The sequence below is a fragment of the Sparus aurata genome, chromosome 16 (genome assembly GCF_900880675.1).
Source record: "Sparus aurata chromosome 16, fSpaAur1.1, whole genome shotgun sequence".
Classification (NCBI taxonomy): domain Eukaryota; kingdom Metazoa; phylum Chordata; class Actinopteri; order Spariformes; family Sparidae; genus Sparus; species Sparus aurata.
Window position 1 is genome coordinate 18,035,330 of NC_044202.1, and position 25,995 is coordinate 18,061,324.

General features: G+C 42.0%; 1 protein-coding gene across 8 annotated transcripts in view; it reads right to left on the bottom strand.

Annotated features, from left to right (window-relative positions):
• The window catches only part of dlgap2a (discs, large (Drosophila) homolog-associated protein 2a), a 191,942-nt gene that overhangs the window by 30,718 nt on the left and 135,229 nt on the right, over nucleotides 1–25,995 (bottom strand). For all 8 annotated transcript variants that reach the window (XM_030443627.1, XM_030443626.1, XM_030443629.1 and 5 more), the window contains 4 exons: nucleotides 17,619–17,833; nucleotides 7,123–7,191; nucleotides 5,877–6,036; nucleotides 3,763–3,979 (listed from right to left, as the gene is read on the bottom strand). In XM_030443627.1, the coding sequence (XP_030299487.1) occupies nucleotides 3,763–3,979; nucleotides 5,877–6,036; nucleotides 7,123–7,191; nucleotides 17,619–17,833 (661 nt within the window). The remainder of the gene's footprint in view (nucleotides 1–3,762; nucleotides 3,980–5,876; nucleotides 6,037–7,122; nucleotides 7,192–17,618; nucleotides 17,834–25,995) is intronic.

Genomic DNA, 25,995 nt, shown 5'->3' on the forward strand with positions numbered 1-25,995 from the left:
GATCCAAACAGACAGATTCTGTTGATTGCAATGGATCCAAGGGGCACAGTACAGGGTCAACAGTGGGTACAGGTGACATGGGTGAACTTGGACAATCTGAATGATAGGCAGGTGGATCTAAATCCTCTGTAAAAGATGGGGAGTCAACACTCAGGTCAAATGGCTCTGGTTCAGGGTCCATGAACACTGAGTCAAGATCATCTTGATCTAGTGAAGTCAGCATGACCAAGTCAAAGTGGACCAGATCAGCATGGTATATAGGGGTGGTATCAAGGGGTTCAGGAAGTGGTGGCCACTCTGAGTCTTGGGACTCTGGGTCAGTTATTAATTGAGTTTCTCCAGAACTGGATCCAAAGGTTGAGACTGATGTAATTTGCTCTGCGTAAGGGTCGGAAGGATACTCTGGAAGGGTTATGATGGGCTCTGGATTTGTGTCACTGTCAGTTGGACTTGCAGGAGAGTCTGTGTCAAGGTACTCTGACACCACAATAGATGGACATCCGATGTCAGTCTCTACAATACATGTTGTAACAGTATCAAGATTTAGCGTGGGTGCATCATAGACTGCGACTTGGCCTTGACCAGTGGGGTCAGATGAGGGCACCATGGGTAAATCTGATGGTTTGGGCTCAAATTCCATTGGATCTGCAGGATCAGGATCATCTAATAAAGCATATGGTAAGGACACAGTATTATGGTCTTGAGACACTGGATCTGGTTTGTCCACAGTGACAGGATCTGGGGACTCTGAATCTGACATGACATCATAGTCATGTTCCTCTGGAGGGGACACAGTAACTACAGGTACTGGGTATGGTAGCTGTATCTTATCTCTTTCAATTAGTTCAGAGTCTGGAGATTTCATGTCAATAGGGCGAAATGGTTCAGTATCTATATGGGACTCATTAGCTGGGTCTACATTTATTAGCTGTGGATTGATTAGCATTTCTTGTTCCACTGTCACTGAATCCTGAGGACTCGCAAGGGCAACCTCTGAAGAAACTGGCACTGTACCAGGAGTGGATACTGACTCAATCACAACCACATCAGCAGAGCGGTCTGGTAGCTCTGGTTCTGGATCTGGTTCTGTTGTAGAGGGCACAGCAGTCAAGTGAAATGTCTCTTGTTCAACTGCTTTAACAGAGCTTGGAATTATTGGATCCAAAGAAAGTGGTATGGCACTCTCCACATACATTGATTGTGGACAGGCGAGAATGCTTGGGTCCATTGAGAGCTGTTTTGGCAGACTTCGGCGGGTTCCTTTCATTTCCTCCTTCTCTTCTGGACAATTGACAGCTGCATCTGCAGTGCTTTGCCGGACAAGGACTTTGCTTCTGGCCTGGGTCCCTACAGACACTTTTGATACCTGGGGTTTCTTCTCCCTAGCTCCCCCTGTGCCTCTTTCTGCTGTGGAGCTTCCAAGTCCTCCTACCCCTACTCCAATTCCTGCCCCTGCCCCTGCCCCTGCCCCTACCCCTGTCCCTGACCTTGATCCTGTCCCTGTCCCTGCCCCTCTGCCTAAACCTATATCACCTCCAGCAGCCATGTTGCCACCTTGGGGAGACCAGGTGTTATAATGCTGCGTGAAAGTGTTAAAATTACTGTTGAAAGCACGAAGCTCTTTACAGAGGTCCCTCCGTAGATCAGCAAGCTCTCGACGCATGGCGGAGACCTCTTCCTTCCACTGCATGCTGATAGCTGCAGCCAGTGTAGCTGACTCTTTGATACTGGCCTGGATGGCTTTTGGTGATGGCCGTTCTGGGCCACTAGATCTGGGGGATCTGAAGAGGCTTGGGGAAACAGGAGGTCCAGACAGAGGTTTGGCTTTAGCCCCCATGTTATCTTGGTATAGTCTGTCTCTTCTGATGGGGCAGCCCAGATCATCATGAGCCAAAGGGACCGTGTCTGCCAAATCCTCATGTTCACTGGCCTGGTCGGGTAAACAAGAGTCTTCCTGCACATAATTTCTGTCTGGAAGACAAATGTAAATATGTATCTGTAATATGGCCACAGGTGTGAGCAGCTGGAGAGAATGCGCTTTTTATTGCTACAAAGCAGTAACATCAAATCATGCACTGAATGCCATGAGTCAAAATAAGATAAAGGAGAAAGCTACAGCAACCAAGTGCCATCCCTAGGATTTTTGCCCAAATTCACTCTTCTGTATACCATCTGAGTACCATCTGTACTGAGAACTTTATATTCTAGAATTTTAATAATCCTTGATATGCTTATACAGTACAGTGTTGAAAGCCAGTGTAACACTGGGGAAGTTGTCCCATTTTGACTCATCTCCTTAAATGGCTTACACTGCCTTCTCAACTTTAATTTGTAGCATGCATTCTTGACATCTTTTCAATGCACAAAGCCAAAACTCTTATCTCCCAGGACACATCACAGAGAATGGACAAAATTTCTAATAAATGAGGTGTAAGAACAATCCTTGCATGCTTTTCTGCTTCCAGAGGTAAAGAAATGTGTACTTTGTGCAATGAAAAGAGGCAAAGATGAGCAAAGCTTCCAAACCATTCCCCATCAATCAGGAAGTATAGTATGAACCCTATTGAAAATGTGAGGTCCAGTTTAACAGATTGTTTTGAAGCACCAATTGCCCCATGTCCATAAATAGTGGAAAAATCCATCACATACCGAACTCTGTATCCTAAGAATGCAAAGAGATTTTAGTTTACTGAGAAAGCAGTGTAAGCAGACATTTATACTGTACGTATGAAGAAATTATCATAAGCACATCTCCAGATGGCCACACCTCTAACTCTCCCTATTATAGTCCAACAGATATTGTTAGTTCATGAATCTACTGTGGGAAGAGTTGGAATCCACTCATACTTCTCTTCCGGACACTTTTTCTTCTTTTCTTCCCACATTCTTCATCTGTACAAGGGTGTATCATTTCCTCTGTGAATCCAGCAATCATGGGAATTGTTCAAACCACCAGCAGCTTACAATTTATAATCAAGGCTCAGTATCAGAAAGAAATGCACGTGTCAGCTGAGTAGGGTTTAGATTTATTGTAAATAAACTTGCATATGTGATACATGTGACTAACTAGTGTGACAGTTCAGTTACCAGGATTGATCATCCAGAGCTCAACATCTACTGTGCAAATCTGTAATGTGATCTCATCGCGTGTATGAGCTTTGCAATGAGACAAAATAATGTCTGTGAGTTAGACAATATGTGTGTGAAGTTGTAACTGGGGTTACAAGTAAACAATGCATATTTTGCATATGGAAATTTCACAATCCCTTTGCCCCATTCGCATTAAAGCGTTGAGTACAGTCACAAGTGTCACCATGTGGCACCATAAAGAACGTCACATTTCCAAATTGTATTGGAAAAAGCAGTCATGCCCTTATTCTGACCTGATTTTTACTTCATACAATTTCTATTTGTGGTTTTCAATAGGGTTCATAGCTTTACTCTCTGATGCATCCAATGGATGAGCAGACGAAGCACTGTATCCAAAATACAGTGGGATGAACTAACACAGCTCACAAGTGGTCGCTACAGTAATCATACGTCCATCAAAAACAATGGAAACATTCAAGAGTGATTCATGCAAAGATATGAAGCTGTTTGACAGCACAACCAGTTTGCACTAACTGTTCTATATCCATCCATTAACACTCTCTAATGCCAAATTTAAGCTTTTGGTGTCAAACTGTAGGTACAAACAAAAATACCACCATCAAGGATGTCACACATTGCCTTGTGCAAATTGATTTTATTAATTGCCCTTACCTGTGGTCGACCTGATGGTGGAAGTAACAGTGGAGGCCATGGGGGGGATGCAATCATCATCTTGGGAGTAGCCAGCCTGGATGGCTCGAAGGTAGCTGTGACTCCGTGTGCGGAAGCAGCCAGGCAGGTCCAAGGCCTCCATGGCCTGTGATTCTACCTCACTGAAGACCGACTCACACACTGATTCAAACTGGCCATTTATTTCTGTTTCACTCACCTGCGAAAAACAAAAGTCATAAGCATTGTTAAGCATGTGAGGTTTTTCATATGGAGAAATGAATTAGTCAGGTGATAAACCTGAAATTGTTTTCCCTGTCAGTTTCCCTTAAAATGAGAATAAGGCCATCATGTTTCAATAGGCAGAGAGATCAGTGAAAAATGTGTTTTTATAATGTAACTTTTTTTGAGTGTTGTGTTTGAGAGTCTGTTTGAGGCAGTAGCTCTTAATTTTTGTGTGAAAACAACTTGAAGTAAACATGTTGACAAGAACATTTTCATGAAATCCAAGATTCAAGATTCAAAGTGTTTATTGTCATATGCACAGCAAAGAAACGTGTTCTCAATTATGCAATGAAATGCTTCCTTTGCTGTCCACAGAATGCCAACAGTGTAATAACAAAATATATACATCCGAAATATACAATATACAAAGTAAAGCACTTTTAAAGCACCTTGATTTCACACTGTGATATCAAGGTCACACTGTGTCAAACAGTTTGATATAATAGACTGGTCATTGATGTTGACAAAAACTATTTCTGTGTCCTGTTACACTTGTGTATGATCTATCTTGTAATGTCTTTGAAACTGACTTGTTAGGAACGGTTGTTTACTGAGTAGAAATTGTTTGATGGTTATCACCCGCTCCTCTTTGGCAATATCAAGAATCAAAGACAAACATCTTGTTTCATTGGGATTTGGAATTAGTGGGAGTTTAGTTGAGCTTTTAAGACTAAGCAAATCAATATGCCTCTCTTTTATGAGGGAGACGGATATCTTAACAACCCTTGCTGGAGTCTTTAAAATTATGTTATACAGACAGTGAGCAAAAATAATATAATAATATAAAATAATATTGTTGTTGTTGTCCCGACCAAGTCTCTCCTGAAAATGAGACACCGTGCTTAACACTATTAATAATTAAAGGTAAATCTATAGTTAATTAAATGTTGGTTTATAGTAACGTTATTGTTAACAAACAATGAAATGCTTTATAAACTATTAATTGAGCTATTGTAAAGTATTATAGACATTGGTAGATAACTACACAGTATTAATTAACCTTTTACAAAGTTTTATAAACATCAGTTATTGATTATCTACTGATGTTTATAGACCTTCATATGGTTGCTTAATTAATGGTTTATAAAGCATTTTATTATTTGTTGCAAGGTAATATAACTATTAAATGTTTAATATGTAACAATTGGTTACCTGTTGAACTCTTACTCCAAACAAAGAGGGGGCAGCACATCAAGAAAGTATCCAATAACTGCTGCTATCTAGAGCTGCTATTAGCTTGTTAGCTCGTTTAGCCCAGAATCTAGTGGTCTTGATTGGAAGCCTGGTGACCAAGGGCGGTGTTGGTGTTTACACTGTTAGCACAGGAGGGGGGCACGGGGTGGATGTAGCTGGTTAGCATGCTAACTTTAGTGGATATCTCAACAAAGTACAAAGACGAACAGTCGTTTTATACCATGAAAACATATTTCTTCACAGCCTGTTGATAATCTTTTTAGTACATTTTTAATGTTTGTACCTAATTTCATTACATATTGCACATTTAACTAATTGTATGACATACTGCACAATAATAACTAAATTATTAGCTAAAAACGTACCATTTATCAATGATGGTTAACCCTAAATGTCACCCAATAAGATTACCTGTCAAAGTAGAGGTTAATAAATAAAGAAAAGTCTGGGGAAAATGAAATCAGAAAAGACAACATCTAAACAGTATGCGATAGAAAAGTGAAAACTATGATTAGAACAGTCATTTAACTTGGTTTTAAATGAAGAAATAAAATCTGTGATGACACTATTCTGTGTACTGCTCTTCAGTACAAGTAAGCATTTGAAGATCCCTCCTGACTGAAAGGGTGCAGACTTACCTGGCTCACTTGGCTAACGCAGCTAGCCTGACTTAGGGTGCTGACGGCCCGCATATAGCTCTGGTTCCTGGAGCGAAACTTGGGAGAGTTGTAGTTGGCAGAGGGATCCAGGGCAATGCTTGGGTGCATGTCCCTGTGGGCTTGCAAGTGGTAGCTCTGACTGAACAGAGAAAGAGAAAGAGAAGCAGGCAGAGAGTGAGACCACAGCCATGGTGACCATTTCTTAAGAAAGTCAATTAAATGCAATTGAACTAATAAACACACAGTTTGACTAGTGGCTACAGGTGTGACATGATGACAAGAACAATTAAGTGTCATTAAGAGCAGTTGGCCTCCTCTGGGAAAGTTGAACTGGAGAGGAAGACCTGTTATGACATTGTCTCTCCTCCACTACGCCGATGTGTTCACCAGTGTCCTTAAAAAGGCGGTTCGATTTCTGTTCTGCTGAAACATCCAATCAATGCTTGGAAATGAGGGAAATGCAAATCAGGAGCTAGTTAGTGAGCAAGCACTTCAGAGAGCACCCCGGTGTCAGCCAGGTCAATTAAATGTGCTTCCCCAGCAGTGCGAGAGAGACGTTCAGAAAGCCAAGTCTGCTTTGAAATCTGCTGGAGAGACTGAGAGAAAAACACAGGAGAAGAAAGGTGCTTGAAGTAAACTAAAGACTACTATGTGAGTCACATTAGGAATACCAAAATGATGCTCCTTCCGCCAGATCTATTTCTAATGACAGCCAGGGATGAGTAAGCAGTTTCTGGGCTTTTTATAGAGATAAACGCTGGTGTTTGGCAGCGGGGAAAATGCCAGTGTGATTAAAAGTCGCCCAATCCATCTTGTCACGCTGTAGCAAAGCTGTGTGTATTTGCAAAATAATGTCAACCTTCTAAACACCGTACTGCAGACACATCCCGCGATCAAGTGTGCATGAAGTTTTAAAAGCAAAAAAGCTGGAAATGGGACGACGTCTCAAATTAGTTCATTTTCAGTATTGCAAAATAAATAAATATACCACAGTCCTGGTGTAATCAGTGAATCAAATCATATCTATATTGTGGTTAATAGTGCCTTATGCTTTGCCAGATTGCCCCAGGTGACCACTCATTGACTGGTCTTGAGTGTATGCACTGAGGCGTCCATATTGGGTATGTCAGCAGGGCAGCGAGCCAGCTGGCTGCGACGTCTGACCACTGCAACATGGCAGCAACAGAGAGGAAAGGGGAGGGGGAGGAGCTGAGCCTGTATTCACCTCAAGTCTGCAGCAAAATTGGTGATGTAGTTACGCATGTCACTGTTGATTTTATCCAGGCGGTAAGAGCTGTGGGTAGAAAAGAAAACAGAGTTACTGAGTCCCACAAGTGGGAGTTGGCTGGATGTGACGTCACAGGGCACAAGTCCAATAGAAATGGCTCCATATGGCATTTTTTCACAGTATGGTGAACTGAATGTTTGCTTGGTTAGTTTTCACCAAAGTGCTGCAAACATTAGGGTGATACAAGATGACCAGCATGGCCCCCGAGCTGATGATAGAAGCGGGAAGATGTTACAGTTACATCTGGTTGGCAGACAGCATGGCCTTGTCAAGGCAATAACTTATAAATGCAACGATGTAATGATGAGGAGTGTGTTCTGAGTTTTGCTGCGCACACACGCGTGCACACACACACACACACACACACACACACACACACACACACACACCGGCACTGAGAAAAAAATGATAGATAAAGCACTTGACGATGAAATGCCGCACACAAAAAACAATTACACTACATCATAAAGCACACATTCTTTCCCTGTGTGGCTAATTAGATTTGGTTAATTGAACTAAATGAGAATTAAAAAAAAAAAACCCTACCTAACATCCTTTTCCTGAGCGATGAAACTTAGTGGGGCTTTTTAGCTGACAAAATCAGATATAAGTGCAGTGGCTGAGGCAATACAGAGGCATACTTCATCCATCCCTGCCTTTAGAGATGTCTTTTATCGTCACTTGAGTGAAGGGAGGCTGTTTTGAGAATGCGTTGGCCCTTAATCAAATCATGCCAGAGTAAATTTCCCTTTAATGTCTCTGATTGGTGCTAATGCACTTCCATTGTTGGCCAATATAAAGGCAAGGGAAGATGAGAATCTCACATTTCCTGTCATTCACTCTGACAGCGAAAGTACTCTTCCCAGCCCTGACAAAAGCTGTTGTGCGCTAATTTCTGAGAAGAAAGGTTCAAAGTGAGGCATTTGATTGAATAATACAGGAACAAGGACAAGGACAATACTAAAGAATCAAAAAAGATTGCTGCAGGAGAAGACTTCTCAAGAAGGATTAATGTAAATTATGAACTAACAAGAATACAAACTTAAAAGCAACCATGCACTGACGGCATTGAAGACATCCTCAACGTACTTTTAAGGTGATTCATAGAGATCAAGTTATCAAATATCTCCCCAGTTCTGATCTAACTGATACTATAGCAGCATCTACACTAACCTTGTGACTAGCTGCCATTGTCATTTCAAAAGAGTGGTCGCTTCTGTCGCTGGTCAACACATCTAAACCAGTGTTGCTTTTGGCAGCCATTTAAGATCTAGTCTTAGTCTTAGTCTTTTGGACTAAAATGCTTTTTATACGTTCATATATCTGAGGGTAGGCGTTAACATGTGACGTGACGTGAAGCTCGAAGTTGGGCAGTGAACAGTGACAACGAATTTGTCTTCAAAATAAGAGCTTTACATTGCACCCCATTGGAGTTTAGGACTGGGTTCTTAGCGTGGGGCTTTTAGTTTGAAAGTAGCGACTGTTCCTAGCTTGCCGCTACAACAACAAGCGGACAACGAAAACAGCAGAAATGTCATGCATTTTGAACATCTGACAGACCACCCACTAAAATTTACGTCCATTCTCGTCTCGTTAACAAAAACTCACACACATCTCGTCACGTTTTAGTCACCAAAGAGCCATGTTGATCTTGTCACCTTCTCGTAATCGTCATGAAAAAAAGGGGCGTCAATTAAATTGCTAACGAAAACAACAATGCTGCCAGATGTTTCCAATAGGATGCTGATTGGTTCAACAACTGTGTGTTCGGCCATAAGGCCATAGCCTGAAGCCAAGCAAGGTAATGGCAGATGGGGAATTTGTGCTAAAAACAAACATTCCTCATGCAGTATTGTGTATCAAAGGCTATTTCAGGTCTGGCTATAGTCTAGAGCAGGGGATGCCAGCAGGGTGCCCGAGGGCGCCTGGTTGCCTGCAGTGAGCATAAGAGTCGCCTGCAGGGCACATTAAAGCTAGACTGTGTCTAATACATGTAAGCTATCAAATGTATATCTATGTTTCCCTAACATTTACTTTACTTGTGTGGGCCCAAGTATAATTGGCAACCCATTTAAAGCATTTTACACTTGCCCTTGCTTCTTCTTCCGTCTACTGTCAATCACACATGATCTGCAGACAGAGAGTCTATCTGTGGTATGGCACCTCTCTTATTTAATGTAAGCCTACTTCCACCATTGTTTTGTACGAAGTTCTGTGCACATTGGTTGTGTGACCTCTGGTTTTGAGAAATGAGAAAAAGATCACAATTTGCATTGTGAAATCTGATTACGATTTAATAGATTGTGCCAATATTATTTTGGTTAAGATCACTCATCCCTATTCAAGGGATATGTGTCCAGAATGTGGATAATGTCAGATAATGTTTCCTTCCTTGACACGCATAATGCACTGCAAAGGCCTATGACGAATAATGACTTCATCCCAATGTTTTCCAGTGGGGTGGTAAATAATAAGAGGAACCCTAAGAACAGAATTATATGAAAAGTATTATTATATATTTACTATGTTATTATGATATTATGTGTTCCATTCACAGTGGAGGCAAAACAGTGTTGAGAATAAGTCTCACCAACAAAAAAGTGGACTAACTATGCATGACACGTCCTGCGCTGCCACAGATCAATGCATTGGAATTTCGCTCTGACCTTGAGATCTGAGGGAAAACGCTCATACACCCAATGCTATCTGAATGAGTAATTACATTATGTTGAATCAGGAACTATTGAATGCTCTGCCAGTGTTAACGCTGATTAATTATGGTGCTTCAAGAAGCTAATCATGGATGAGGGGCAAACAAATGTGAGTTATTTTATGAACTGCCAGAAATGGATGGGATTGATTGGCTTGTAGTGTGTAGACACCAGGCCACAGTCTTTTAAGAAGACGGTAAGCTGCCAAAAGTGGAGCTTAATCATTGGTATTCATCAGAATATGTGTGTGCAACCTGCTATCATATGTGACATACCGTAACTGATTGATTCAGTGACTTATTATGCTAATGGATAACAGTCAAATCTGCAACATGTCATTCAGGTCCCATCATCATTAATACATTCTTTAAACATCTTTGGCAGGTCCTACTATGGCACAAACACAGGATGTGCAGGACCCTAGCGTGAAGTCGTAATAGAAGGGTGGCTGGGGGTTCTAAATGGTTATTAATTAAAACAATCATTGACATCTAACTTTCTGTCTAGTGCACAGGCTGCTCTGGCTCAGTGGGCCCATGACTATGATGTATTCTTTATTGGTGAGATGAACAAAGAGGCGATCCTGTCAACCACGAGAGCGACGGAGAGTGCGAAAGAGGGAAAGATGGAGGGAGGTGACACAACCTGACAGCCTGTTCTCACTTTAACATGATTTGCTTCAGGGAGCCGCTGCTGTCAAATTTGTGTTTGGCCCATCTGAATGCCCCCGCGGGACATCAGATTGCTACAAGAGCAAGGAGGATACCCAACCAATGGCATGTCTGTCTTGAATCCAATCCAATTCCATCCCAACAAGCCCAATGAAGCATAATAGTATGAGAGCTCTCATGTCAGGTGGCACTCCGCATCAGTGGCGCCTCTCATGTGCGGACTTGTAACAGAAGCAGATATGGATCACAGCGGGATGGAGCCAAGAATGTGAAAAAAATTAGAATAGGCACAAATCTGAGCAAATGATGAGGGACACATTTAAAGTGGCACTGGATGGGACTTTTATCTAAATGGTGTCCAAATTGAATCCTCTTCAGGTCGATACAAAAGTCAAGAATATCTTTGTCTAAATGGGGGATTTAAAATGTTGGAGTGTAGAACAATTGTTGTCAGCGACACTGAGTGTTTCCAATTTTTCCACAAAAGCTGGATCCCCCTCCAGTCGGTTTCCTGTCCCTTTGGTATCCCTTGTTATGAAATGATCACAGAGCAGCCTTGTTTGCAAACATGACTGTGTTAGAATTGTCACTTCTGGCCGTGATTCGAAACTGCCCATGTTTTCAGCTAAGCCTTAGACCAACTGATATTGCACTTGGAAAAATACTTTTTAATCTACAAAAACACAAAGTCAGCTCAACATCTTGTCTATTCACTATGCCACTTTGATCTGGATTATCAGAAAACCGCACAGGCTTTACACATCACATGTATGGACACTGGTAGGGTTAACATACAGTTGGTATTTGAGTTTGTAAATTGACAGAATGGATATTGTATTGTTTAGTTTAAGACACAAACAGACATTGATAGTCCAAAGCCAAAAATGGCTGTTGATGATATTAAAATTAAATTGCCATTACCCAGGAGGCAATGTGAAGAGCAATCACATTTCCCCGCCTCATCTCTTTTGTTCTGTTTAGTAAAATTGCCTTTGCGTCTGCCCTGGTGTCTGTAACATAGCTAATAGATGCAACAGAAAGTAACAGTAAAAGTAAGTAGGTAACATTGAAGAGTCAGAAAAGTAAAAATAGTACATAGTGTTTTCTGTAACAAAGCAACCAACCACAGAGTATGCAATCTGCTTCCTGTTTACACCCAGTGTATGTGCAGAAATCATCTCTAAAATGGAGCTTACACGCCCATCTGGAAGGAGTTTGTTTTTGTTTTGAAACCTCATTCCCAAAAATACCCACGTATGTGTGGACTAGGCCTGAGATTTTTGTTATCTGTACACATACAGTAGGGTCAAAAAGTCTGAGAGGAGGAACCAAAGTACTGTTGTTTGTTTCCAGTGTAATACTGTTCATTCAATCATGCTGCGATAGCATGATGATAAGGTTTTGTAAGAACTTGTGGAGTCCATGCCAGGTCAAGTGCATGCTGTCATTAAAGAGGACGAAGGAAATAACAACTACCCAGATATTCTGAATTATCAATTCATGTATGTTATTCGTAGATCCAAATGTTCTTTTAAACTGTTAAGCTTATATTATCGCTTGTAATGAAATAATACTATGAAAATTGAAATAAAATAAACTTCAAATTCAACACTATGGAGAGAGTTTTGTTGGAAAACCCTTATTAGATTTTTTATCACTCCAGCTCAATAAAGACACTATACCAATTCATCTATATGTTGGAGACAATGTGGATGCCTCGAGGCAAATCATTTTCACATATTTTGGTCTTGTTCAATATTGTTGCCTTTCTGGCAGGGGGTCTACAACATCTCGCAAAAAGTATTTCAGACGGACATTACTTTTGAGTTTGTATCATTATATTTAGGAGTTTCACCATCAGAAAATGTCTCCTCTAATGACAACTACTTATTTCAGATTGTAAGTGCTGCTTCTAGAAAAGCTATAACAAGGAAGTGGCTAAAACTAGAAAAACCTACAGTGGATGAGTGGTTTGACATCATTTATAACATCTTTAAAATGGAAAGAATTACTTTTGCTATAAGACTGAAACAGGGTCTGTTTTTGAAAAGATGGGAAAGATGGATTAAATATGTCACTCTGGTTCGTCCATCGTTTGTCTAGTACCAGGTCTTATATCCATATCCTTTTTACATCTATGTTTTTCCTTTTCAACCCTTATGCATCAGTATTTTTTTTTTCTCTAGTATAACAGATGTGCACCCCAGCATTCTAAGCCTAAGGAGTTTAGCTGTCAAATGTTGTATTTTATTAATTGTATCTTTTATGTAATTGAGGGAGGACCAATCATCCCTATCTGTATTGTCAGTGGAATCGTAGTCGAAGTATTACTGTGCACTTCAGTTGTAATTTACAGAACAGAATTGAAAAAAGAAAAGAAAACTGAAATAAAATAAAAGTAATAAAAAACAATTAAAGAAGAGTTTTATGTATCCTGTTCCACTCAGCCTCACCAGTGTTCTAATTACGTTGCTGTAATTCAACAATTTCTATATAGAGTTCAACAAAATGTGATCTTATCTCTTAAATGAGCCTCAATAAAGAGCTGTGACCAACATGTATGTATTACAGTAAGTTGCACATTTTACAGTTAAAACACTTGTCAGTACTCACTATGTAATGGAAACACTGCTTCTGATTTACACACCTTCTACCCCTTCAGCTCTGTACTGCAATGTATTTGTATTCATTGGTCAACACATACAGCAATATCAATTTATACCTGTGTTTAGCGATGCATTGACAGCTGATTTGTTGGTAAACTGCTACACCAAAGCAGTCTCACATTAATGCAATAAGTAAAAACACTGATATTTAAACAAAAAAATGCACCTCTGTTTAAATCGTAGAGGACAGGTACCACATTAAGGCATTTTTAGAGTGAGGTCAGGACTCCCTTAATATCAACAATGGTGCCGCTTTCATCAATGGACTCAGGCTGGCCACACAGCCTGAGCCCCGGTGGTCAATACATTCTTTTCAGCAGAGCCCTGCAGACTCTCGGTCTAACCACTGAGAGAGCCATTATTCAGAGGGGCCTTGGAGTACAATAACTGCAACTGATAGCCCTCCCTGCTGTTGCATCCTCATAAATCATTCACTGTTTACAGCTATTCAAAATGGATAGTCAGGGGAATCTTTGCAAGATGTGGAGAAAGGAGCATACCTCACTTCGGCTGCCTCATACATTACTTCATACCCTGATAGAGCTGTTAAAAAGGCCAATGATGGCATCCTCCATGACAGACATCATTATGTTTCTGCCTAATCACAATCAATAGCACTGGAGTCATCATTATCTATACTCGGGGGTGAAAATCTGGCTAATTATGTAAGCATGACGGTAAAAGCCGAATGTCTCTGCTCCCTTTCCTCCTGCTCCTGTCATCCTGCAGGGAGATGTGACAAACACGGCCGGAAAATGCTTTTCAATTCCGTTTGCATGTACTCGCGTACGTGGCTTTCATCAGGGTCATCTTGACAGTGGCAACGCGTGTTAGTGGGTTCTGTGGGTGTTGCCCGCTGCGGCTTCTGAGCTTCCAGGGGAAAAGAGCTGTTCTGTACGAGAGAGTGGCAATTTAAAAACCTCTGCTGAATGGCAATAAGCGCGGGGTCGGCGGTGTGAAGAGTGAGAGGAGGATATGACAATAAGAGCGAGGGGATCGTCCCTGTTAGTCAGCATGTGTATCACTGCCTCTTACTGTGACTGTCTGACATTACGCAGCGCAGTTATGCGTCTGTCACAGGCCACACTCTGCACTGAGGTCAGGCACAAGGTTGTCTTTGCATAATGTCTTTCAGTTTATGTCAGATGATTTGCCTTTGGACTCGTGCAGGCCAGAAGCAGAACAGACAGAACAGACTTCTGTGTGATTTATGCAGAAGTTGCAGCGGGCCCGTGAACAGTTTTTCTCGCACAGTCCAGCAAACCTCGGCAGGCGAAGCACACCGCATGTAGGAGAGAAGTAATGGGATGTACTCACATTGCGCTCAAACAGACGGAGAAACAGCATCCTCAAACGTAGCTGTGTGAATATCATCTTGAAACAATTCAGGCAATCAACCCCCTACAGCGCCTGTATAATCCTCCTTTGTTATTAAATTGTTGCAATTTTCCCAATTCCATGTATTTCCTCAAATCTGTAGCCAAAATACCTACTTAAATGTTGAATTCAGAGATAATTCAATGTGTGATGGTGACGGATTATTTCTTCCACAAGTTTTTATCCACTTTCAGCAGGATCTTTTTTTTTTATTTTAAACTAACTTTCCCATGATGACAGAAGGTAATTTAAGCCCCGTCTGCCTTCACAGCTCAGTCGCCAGGATGTTATGTTAGCAGTTAAAAGTTCCTGCAAACCACAGAGGTTGACAAGGTTCGCATGTGTACCAAACGTGGCATATCGCGCTCACATCATGTACTTACTAGCCACCTGTCACAGCTGGAGATGAAGGGGTAGGTGGTGGCGTCATTACAAGCCAAAAAGGCTGTCAAACGAGTGACCTGAGATTGAGTCACACCACTAGATAGATATTTTTAAGCACACCTGGAGACATTTCCATCAATTTTTGTGCCAACCAAAACCGGTCGGACCATCTCCATCCGCGGGAGTGGCGACCGAAACAGGTATTTTAAGCCAAACCATGATGCTTCCCGAAACCTAACCAAGCCGTTTTTGTGCCTAAACCTAGACAGAGCATGAGCTCAGCGTTGTGAATAAATGATAAATAGGAAACTCAACTGTAAAAATAAATGGGAAGTTGCAAAATAAATAAACTTCCCCTTCTGTTTTGCAGAAATGTACTTGGCTATCATTTATTCAGGTGATTTGTCCGGCTTTCACCATTGTCACTTGGGCCAACAAGCATATTGATATTTCACAAGGTTTGGCTCCATCCACATAATGACATCAGTTTCAGTCTATGATGAAGGTGTTGTGGCAGAACCAGACGAGTGTCATCGTGCTGGAGCACACTGATTTTAGGTGATCAGACACAAGAAAGGTGATTTAATCTGTCATCACTGAAGCAGGGCTGACAAGAAATATGTCCTCTTCTTTGGTCACAGAACTACCAGTAATCAGGCCTCTCTTACCTTGCTGAGGTTTCTGGCACAGTCTTTGATTCACTCAAACAGAGGCTCTGCGGGTCAGGCAGACTGTGCTTTGAACGTTTTTTTCACACAGAAATGAAAAATAAAGGCTGCATGAAATTATCTGAAAATGAGAATGTACAGCACAACAAGGTCTTCTGTAGGATAAAGCCTTTGATGGGAACTTCCGCGCTGAACTCAAACCTTGACTGGTAAATGCACCCAATACGCACGGCTCATGAAGCTGGGCAAAGGCAGATGAAAAGCCTGGGATATTTGTTAAATTGATAAATAAAAAAGATAGTGAATTTCAGGGCCATAATGACTGTCTTCACTTTCTGCTGCAAATGAAAAAGGACCGGGTCCCTTTGAAGAAGGAACAACAGTGGATTCACTTTCATGTAATGCCACCGTAAAAAAAAAAAAAAAAAAAAAAAAGACTGTGGAAAAGATGGCGCGCACGATGCAATAATCCGCTTTCTCAAGCACTGTAACGGTACAATTTGAAAGCACAATAATAGGGAGGCAAATAAGACGACAAGTAATATTTGAAAAGTTTCACTTGTGAGTTCGTTACTGAAAAAAAAACTTAACATCCAAAAACTATTGAACAAAGACATCTTTTTTTTTTTTTTTTTTAAGATTTTTTCGGCATAGACACCTTTATTAAGCAGTAGACAGATTGGAAATATGGGAGAGAGAGGGGGATGTGACATGCAGCAAAGGACCTCCGGCCGGAATCGAACCGGGGTCGGCTGCGTATACGGCATGCACTCTAACCACTCAACCGCCTGCGTGCCAACTAGAACAAAGACATCTTTTTAACAACCTCGGTGAACAACAACAAATGGCAGGTGGAAATATGATGTGAGGCGCAACAGAAGGTGAGGCAGGAAGATGACAGAGACAAGTATCAAGACGTACATCACACAATAAACAGCAGCACTGAAAAGGAAATTCACGTCTGACCTGTAGCAACCCCTTCAGTGTATCATGGCTAAATGATAAATAGTAGGAAAGGTAGGTAATCTTAATTTTGATGTTCATGATAACACAACCCAGCAGATACCTTGAGGGACAAATCTGTTTCTGAATGGTCGCTCAGTTCCAAACATTACGAGGAATAAAGCTACTCTTTATTTTGTGCGATGACTCTGTAATCTAATTTCATCCTAATCTAACGGATTTGTTAACGCTGTAATCACAATGGCTCTACTTGTATCGCTCCATAACATAGTTTCTTGTGTCTATTTTCCTGTGACATTGTCTCCGGCTCGTCTCATCGCGTAATCCTCTTACGAGCGTCTTCGTCCGCCGCCGAGTCACAAAAAAACAAAAGGCCCTCTGTTTCCTCGCCATTTATTGGGACACATCCCAGAAGAACGCACAGAACACTTTCTTACAGTCGAAGTCACTGATATAAACACCTAAAAAGGGATTCTAATGAGTACAGGGTTCGGCTATCAAGTGTTTGACACTGATGTAGTGGTGGGGCACGAGCGTGAGAACACTGCGAGCGCTGCTAGAGGGAGCGTAGTAAAGCAAGCAGATAAATAACAAGTATGGTGTGGCTCAAAACATGAATCAATACTAAGGTGAGAAAGGTGTACTATTAAAATGTAATCTTAAAACACAAACAGAAAAGACATCTTTTTAACAACCTAGAAAATAAGAAGAAGATGTGCATTGAATTGAGTCCATCCCACCAGATCTTGTTTTTTTTTTTTTTTAGGATTTGAAGCTTCTTTGAACATGTGATATTTCTGTACAGTTTCTACTACATGGCTGATGGCATCATCACAGAATATATACTATATATGTTTTCTTTAAGATTTCCAGGCACACAGTGACACTGAGAATTGTTAAGGGGGACAGGGATATAAAAGTAAAAATAACAACAAAAAGTACGTAAGATGAAACAAAAGAAAAACAAAAATCTTTAAGTTGCATGTGCTATACCTCTGTGAGTCCAGCAGGTCCCTGGGTCTGATGATGGCCTTGACCAGGGCGTCAGGTCGCACCGACTTCTGAGGCGACGTCTTGGGGCTCGAGTCCGACTCTCCGCTCTCCTCGTCCCCCATGGCTTTGACGTAGCTGCTGCTCCGCATCCGACGACAAGGGATCTCGTCATCCTTTCCATCGCCGGGGTAACCCCCCCAGTCATCCTGGGGCACCTGTGTGACATGGGGAGGGTAAACAGTCAAATAAATAACACAATTGGTGGCCACTTGGGGGCAGCAAAAGAGGCTGTAAACACGACATTGTCATATTATCGCATTATCAATTCATTACATGTTGGCAAAATGCTAACTGTTAACACATCCAGCAGTCAGGAAGCAACGCTCTGTCAACATTACCCAGCATCCAGAAAGCCTTTTCTATTGTAACATTAAAAGTAAAACATACTGACATGAAAGTATGACTAATGCTATTCTGTTCTCATTGCTTCTGTTACTTTTGGCCGAGGTTTTTTTTACCACAATATCATGTACGTAGCCATCAAGTGCGTATTTAAGACTGAACAAGTCATTCGAAAACATTGAAGAGTCAGCGGCTCACTATATCTTCAACCAAAAATAAAGGAAAGCTGGCACCTTTAAAAAAAAAAAAACAACAAAAACATAAAAATAATAAAGCTGCAGATTGTCACCGAGACAATTAGCTATGAGAGCCAAAAAGCCTAAAAGAGCTAGGAGGATGTGTAGAGTTGGATAATAAGTCTTTGTGATAAGTGACACCTTTCCTTGAGCTTTCTCATCCACCTTGATGTAAACTTTGTATAATGGTGTGTATTATAGATTTATTTTATTGCAAGACTGAATCCTCAAAAGCATTATGTCCCGACCAAGTCCTTGAATATATCATAAAAGTACATATAACATATCTTTACTTCTAGAGGACCACGTAAATCTAAATGATGCATAAAAAAACATAAAAAGGGACTATTACAACATTTCCCAGTGATGAAGCAATGTGCCACTTGATAGGCACTTGAATCGAACCCCCTACCTCATGCACAGTTAGTTCCATCAATTGAGTTACACAAGACCATTTTCATAATGAGTCAACGCACATTAAAACCTTCACACAGCTTCCACAGCTGCTTGGTGTTTCAGCTTTCCTGCAGGTTGGCCAGGTTACAAACTGCTGAAAAACCTTGACTAAAACACTGATTTAATCTTGGCTGGCCCGTTATCATAATCACTGGCAAAAGAAAGCTTGAAAACAGACAATGGGAGCCGTCTACAGTGACTTAGCTTTCACGCGCGGAAGCCTGCCATCAAAACAAGACAGGGCGATTTTTGCATGTAAAAAAAAAATGTCTTCCACTTCCACTTAAACCAGATAATGGAGTATCCAGACGTCAGCATCGCCATTATCCCATTCAGAGTGAGAAAAGGGCCTCGGAGTCGCCCTCGATGCCTGTCTGCACTACATATGGAGTGAATATTTCACACCGCGAGTGTGGAGCGAGCAGGAAGACGAACGACGCATCTCGCAGGCAGGTCAATGCACTTTGACATTCGTCTTTCGTGCCGGATTGTGTTACCGGAATCTCTTTCAAGCAGAGTTACTGGTATAATAGCTGTAATAACACAACACTTGTGAGCCGCAAAATTAATTTCTGAATTGTTGTGACCTGAAAACGGCCTTTATTTAGGTATTTGCCATTAAACAACATGTAGGAATGTAATTAGATGATCCTGATGGTTTCCGTACTTTATTCAAATCTGCCAGGCTAACTTCACCCACTCATGTTATGAACCGATGATGATTTTTTTCCCGCAAGCTCATTACACACTACGCCGATCGTTCATTTTCTTTGTCTGACTCACACGCTCTCCCGTTTTGTGGCTTTAGTTAAACAGCACAACAGAGTTCAATTACTGCGACAACAACGGTCGCGGCTGAGTCAGGGTCCCATCCTCTCCTCCAAACAAACGTCGATGACACGACGCAACAGCACACACGCAGAGACCCTCCGCGAGCGCAAGCCTCTCTCGACCTTCTTCTCCCCGTTTCCCCGTTCTCCTTATTAGATTTATCTCGTCGCACTCTGCTGACTGTGTGCGATGGTCAGGAGCTTTAGCTGGACACGCATTTCCATGGTCAATGATCTGCACTCATAAAATATGACACTGTCAGTAATCATTAAATCCCGCGTGGAAGTTGAAGGCTTCTCTGATGCCGAATCCATCCGTCACTTTAACATCCTGCCAGCCGGATCGGCCTCGGCGCGGTGCCAATCTGCCCCGGCTCTGGATTTCATTAAGTTAAATCTGACTCGGGTCCATATTTCTGTGCCTTTACAGCGACACCGGACCAGAAAAACACTCGGGAAAGGGCTTTAATGATGAAATGCAGCATAACTGTGTGATTATACTGATAACACCGCTTCTGTTTTTCTTTTTTTTTTTTTTACACTTTCTTCTGCCAACCAGTGACTAACTCACTGCTCACAGGTTCACAATAAACTGGGTGGCAGCTGACTGGCTGCAGCAAATGTCAGGAAGAGATAGGCTGCATCTAAATGTCGCTAATGCGTCAAATGACATGACATGACTCTAATCATTTTTTGATGTAAATGTCATCCATTTGAAAATAACAACTGGAATGCAATTATTGTTCCAGAAGCAATAAAGACAGAAACGATGCTTCCCAACGACACACTGAAAAAAAAAAACAGTCTTCCTACACTTCCTTCTTGCCTGTGTTCCCACTGTTCTGTTTCCCTCCTGTGTGCGCTGTGCTTCCCCTCAGTCTGATGCCCCCCCCGTCTCACATCAGCCTTATTAGCCCCGTTCCCAGTGTCTCTCCACCTGCACCTCGTTCCCCCGTTAGTTTAGTTGTATCAAAGCCTGTGTTGTTTCCTCCCACGTTGCATGTGTTTTCGTCCATGCGTCCTCTGTGCTCCCTGTGTTCTTTATTTGATCCTCCTGGTTTTCTGGTTTGTCCTTGTCCTGTGCCTGCCTTTTTGTTGCCTCCCCCCTTGTTACTTGGATTTTGGACTTTGGTTATCAGCGCTGAGGCCCGTTTTTCCCCCCCCTTAACTTGCCTGCCCGTTTGTTTTTCTTGCATTTGGCTCCATTCCTGCATAAACCTGACAACACCTCCAATTCTGATATATGAAAGGCATGAAAAGCTAGAATTTCCCAACAGAAACTGTTCGCAATCGCAAACTATACAGACACGTCACTTCTATGGGACATAAAAATCCATCAGCAGCCCTGAAGGTATCCGCTCGTTTACATCCTGAAAGAAAACGACATCCCTGTGACACTAATTCCACTAACCTCTGGCATCTACGCACGCCCACCCGCGATTACGGCTCTAACAAGTGTCACATCACATCAAAACGTCTCGAATAATTGAACAATTATGGCTTTATTACGGCCCACTCTTTGTTAATCACAGAGCATGCTGGGTCAAGGCAGCCTCCGACTCTTACGTTTCATCTGTGTTGTGGCGTTAGCATGATTGATGGGATTACAGTGTGTCCTCTACGTCTGTGAAGCTCGGGCGGGAAATTTCACTGCGAGGCGGCAGTGTTACATCATCAGAAAAAAGGTAATGGCAGATTAAGACAAAAAGAAAGCGCAGAAAGATGCTCCTCCGCAACAGGACTCGCACACAAAACACAAACCCATGCAGGATAGGACGCAGACATGCTGGATTTAAGAATGCATAAGCTTACCCTCCGTCCAAAAACATGCGCGCACACACACACACACACTGGTAAAAGTCATTCATCTCCCATCAAAAGACAGGCACGCACCAGCTACCAAATGGAGTCGACGGGTTAATTAAGTCTTGGAGGGGTTTGATATTTTTAGACGTCTAATTAATGAACGGAACGCCGGAGGACAGGCGCAAGCTGTGGCGAGATTTGTTTAATTTGGGCTCGCTGATAAACTGGATAGATTGTGGGGTGTCTCCCCTGTGAAGATAAAGAAACAGGCTGGGCAGCGGCGCGCCCGTATCGACCGCTGCGAAAACACACGCGCCTTCCCAGCATGCTCAGTGGAGCTGAAATGTGGACGCTCGTTTCGACACGGACATGCACCTTGAACTAAAGAGCTCACAGAGGAAAGACGCGGGATTCCGGCGAGCGCGCATCAACGAGCCCACCGCCGTGTGCACAGTGGTGGAAGAAGGGTTCCGATCCTTTCCTTGAGTTAATGTATCGACCAAGCAATGTACAAATGCTCCACCACAAGTAAAAGTCCTGCAGAAAAAGTTCGACTTAAGTAAAACTACATAAATACAAGCAACATATTAGTGTTGGACTTGGAGCTTGTTGGAACTACTTCATTTAAATGTTTAAATAAAGGAACACCAGATATATGTGAGATGATTTAAAGAGGGGAAAGAAGAAAAAACAAGTTCTAATGCACAAATCTGTTTTCCTTTTTTTGTATTTGCTCTCGATTTGCTCTCGATATGCACATTTAAACTGGCTACAGACACTCTTTAGCCTTAACTTCATTCATTCTGAAGTAAATACGGGCTACACAATGTAATGTCTGCAGAATAAGCGAGCCACTGAGCATAGACTGGTTCTCTATAAGTCTTGCATTTTTATATGCGAATTACGAATAACAGCACAAAAGGAATCGCAAGTATCGCTGTGCAACCGAAACAGAAAGAGGCATTGTTTTCCACAGTTTCTATCCACAAATGACAGTGAAACAACTATAATAACTGTGGAAATTCTACTCTGGGAAAAAAAAGAACCCTGCTGATGGAAGAGGCAAGGTGAAGAGGAAGGGTGATCGAAACCGAGTGAAAAACAAGAGCTTTAAAAGCACAAGCTTAAACTCACTCCAGTGTTGAGTCTGTTGCACATAAAGATACTGTATGTGTTGCCACTTATCACCAGGACTGCGGACAGTTTAAAACCAGGTCAAATTGGGGACAGTAGCCAATAAACATCTAAAATTTGACCCCCACTACGCACTGCTAATTGTAAGATGTTAGAGGCCAAAAGTTTGGAAACCATTGGTAAGTTTGTTATATTATCCATAGTGTAAAATCTTGATCTTAACACTAAATCATAACCAAAGCTGTCAGACTAATGTAGCGGAGTAGAAAGTACTTCAAAATTGCGCCCAGGTAAATGTAAATGTAAATGTACTTGGTAACGTTCCACCACTTCATGTGCAATCATTCAGGGAGCATTTGATGATTCTGTTGTTCCTAAATAAAGTGTTCTGCTCAGCGGCACATTTTATGGCAAACCCCTTTGTGATTATGAGCCAAGGTTAGTGTGAAACTTCACAGCTCAAGTGTGAAGATTCATATTTAAAGGTTTCACGATGACAGTCTTCTTGCCTCGAACAGTTGGATTCAGACATGACTGGGGGGGGGGGGGGGGGGGTTGGTATTTACGTATTCTATATAACCTGGGGTTTATCTAAGTGGGTACTCCTTACACAAGCACTTTATGCCTGAGCTGCTTTGGCACTTTAAATGTGCCAATAAATAACATGGGTGACATGCCTCACATGCATCTCATTGAGGGATTGAGCAGACATTGGCATATTAGCTGTGTGTGCCTGCCTTGGCTTTCAGTGTTTTGATCTTTGACACTGTGAGGAGCCCACAGGGAGTGTGAAGTATACAGTATGTGTGTGTGTGTGTGTGTGTGTGTGTCTGCGTGTGTTTGTGTGTGTTGGGTAGTAAGGCTGGCCAGGCCTCGGCCAACTCTCCTGCAGAGCAGCAGTGCATTTCATTGATTAACTCTGCAGCTCTATCTATACGCAGGACCTCTTCCACTAAGAAATATAAGTCGCTGCCATTATGTTAAGAAATAGAGTGAGCTAGGCGGTGAGACAGAGAGACAGAGAGAGAGAGAGAGACAGGATAGAAAGGATAAAGCGTAGAGAGACAGCTGAGACAGAGAGCGAGAGGACAGAAAGGATATAGAGCAGAGAGTCGGCCGAGGAGGATAGAGAGAAGGGGGAAGGAAGGGAGAGGTAGTGAGCTCTTAAAGGTTCAATCAGTGGTAATCCCACCCACCAGCCTGCAGACCCTCATTTCCTCTTACAAGATTGCATGGGTATGCTGTGTGTGTTGGAACAGGTGCTGTTTTCTTTTCTTTTTTTTTTCTCCTCCCCGTCTCCTCTTCCCACCTTGCAGGGGAGAACGCGAATTTTCTTACTCGACCAGATTCAACACCCACCCGCACGCCCACCGCCGACTCTTCTCCTCCCGTCTTCCTCTATTCACGCTTAAACGCCCCCACACGGGGCTTTGTGTTTTTTCGTCTCGTCTCCATCTTGTTTATTTACTGACACTTCATGCAATCAGATGTTTGCGCAGAAGTGTAAATAGACACACGGCGATGAAAGGAAAAGGAAAAACAGTCATGCACGGGAAGGTGTGAAGGATCTGATGATGTGAGCCACTGTCCAATTTATGTAATCTTGCTATGTTTTGATTCTAATAGTATTTCTCGCAGCAACAGCTGATGCTTTTTCTGAGACTAACTCTGAATCCAAGTATCAAAAACATCTAGTCTCAGTGTCCAACAGCTAAAAACAGGATTAAGACCTCATTTGCACCTGGCATTAACTTGAGATGTACATCCAGACAGGTTACCTGGATAGTGAGAAATGAATTTAATGTAATGCGCTGTGGTTGGAATGTGATCGGATATGGCCGACCACACCAAAACATAGTCCGGCTCGCGCTGCGTTCAGATCCAAGGCCGGTGTAAACCCAATCCATACGACATGCTGGCATCTGTACAAAACATAACAATGATACAAGTACCTGTTTTTAGCTTACATTAATTGAGAGAGCGATCAAGTGAGAAGGCCAAAAGTGACGAGCCTCCGAAAGCACCAAAAGGATGCATTATTCAACAAACTGTGTGAAAAAGGAGAGCGATAAGGGCGGGAAATTAATGAGAAATGGGAACTGTGCACATTGCATTCATTATAAGGCGTATATTTATCTAGTAAAAGAGTAGACTACGCGTCAACGCCACAACACACTGCGACAAACTGGCACAATATTTCATACAGAGAAAGTAATGACTTGATGTGTAACATTCGCCACATTTACGAGAGGAGACAAATAATGAAGTAAACAGATTCATACAAAGTTTATAAAGTTGTCCCAAAAACAATAACTCAGAAATGCAACAATTTTTTTAAGGGATTCTGGGTCTAGTTTGACACCACATCACATCACTCAAGCAAGTTTTGCTCCAGAGGACAGAGATCCGTTCTTAATGAGGATATAGAGAATGCATTGAAACTACCGGATGTGGATAATGTATCCAGGTATAATCCCATTTTAATATCAGGTGTACATAGCTGCTCTGTGAGCCTATACTGTATTTACAGAAGGAAAGCCGTTCTTCGAGCTCAGTGCTCACTTTAGCATATCAATAGCTCCACATTACGATGCTAGCATGCTCATATCTAACCCTAACCCTAAACCTTACTGCAAAACCCTAAATTATTTTACTTTACTTACTTTTACTACCGTCTTACTTTTACTACCATCATTTTTTATGATGTGACCGCATATAATTTCAGGCTGCTTCCTAAGGAACTTGAAACTAACACCTGCGCCAGTGCTTAATCAGGCTCCCAGGAGCCTGATTAGCCTTGTGTCCCCATTACCTAACCCATGTTCACTATTGTGTTAGCATTCTAACATTAGCACGACAGACTCCGTAAAAGAGGACCCTCTCCCTCTGGCTACTTTTAAGGTAACAAAATAAAAAATCTTAGTTTCAGGTGATTTTATATGGTTATGATAGCAAAATACTGGAACATTAAACAGACCTCAAAGTTTGAAACTAACACTACAAAAAAGGGAGAGGACAGGACAAACGATTCAGTCTGAACATTTCAAGCTATTCACCTCAGCTGGGGTGGTTTAGGTTTGGTGTAAGGAAGAGGTGAACAAGTAGACAGCAGACAAAAGGAAACATTTTCAGAAATATCTAAAAAGAGCATGTGGTTCTCTCATGTCCTCACTCACTACACCATCTTTCACCCATCCACCCATCCACACATTACAAATACGTCTGACTTCTGCCCTCCACCTTCACACCTCATTATTATGTTTCAGTGGTTCAATAATCCACTTTTCGCAATAGAGCGCTGTGGGCGGCCTCCCCTTTTGTTGCCAACTTTGAGCCAAGTGCTCACACCTGTACGTTTTTAATTCCACTCCATGTTTATTGGCTGGGGACAGGTTAAAGAGTGCTCACTAACCAACACACAGGGAGACACATGTTATAAATGCATGTGTTAAGGTCCAGTGCGTGGAATTTATGGAGGTTCAAGAGGATCTACCAGCAGAAATGAACTATAAT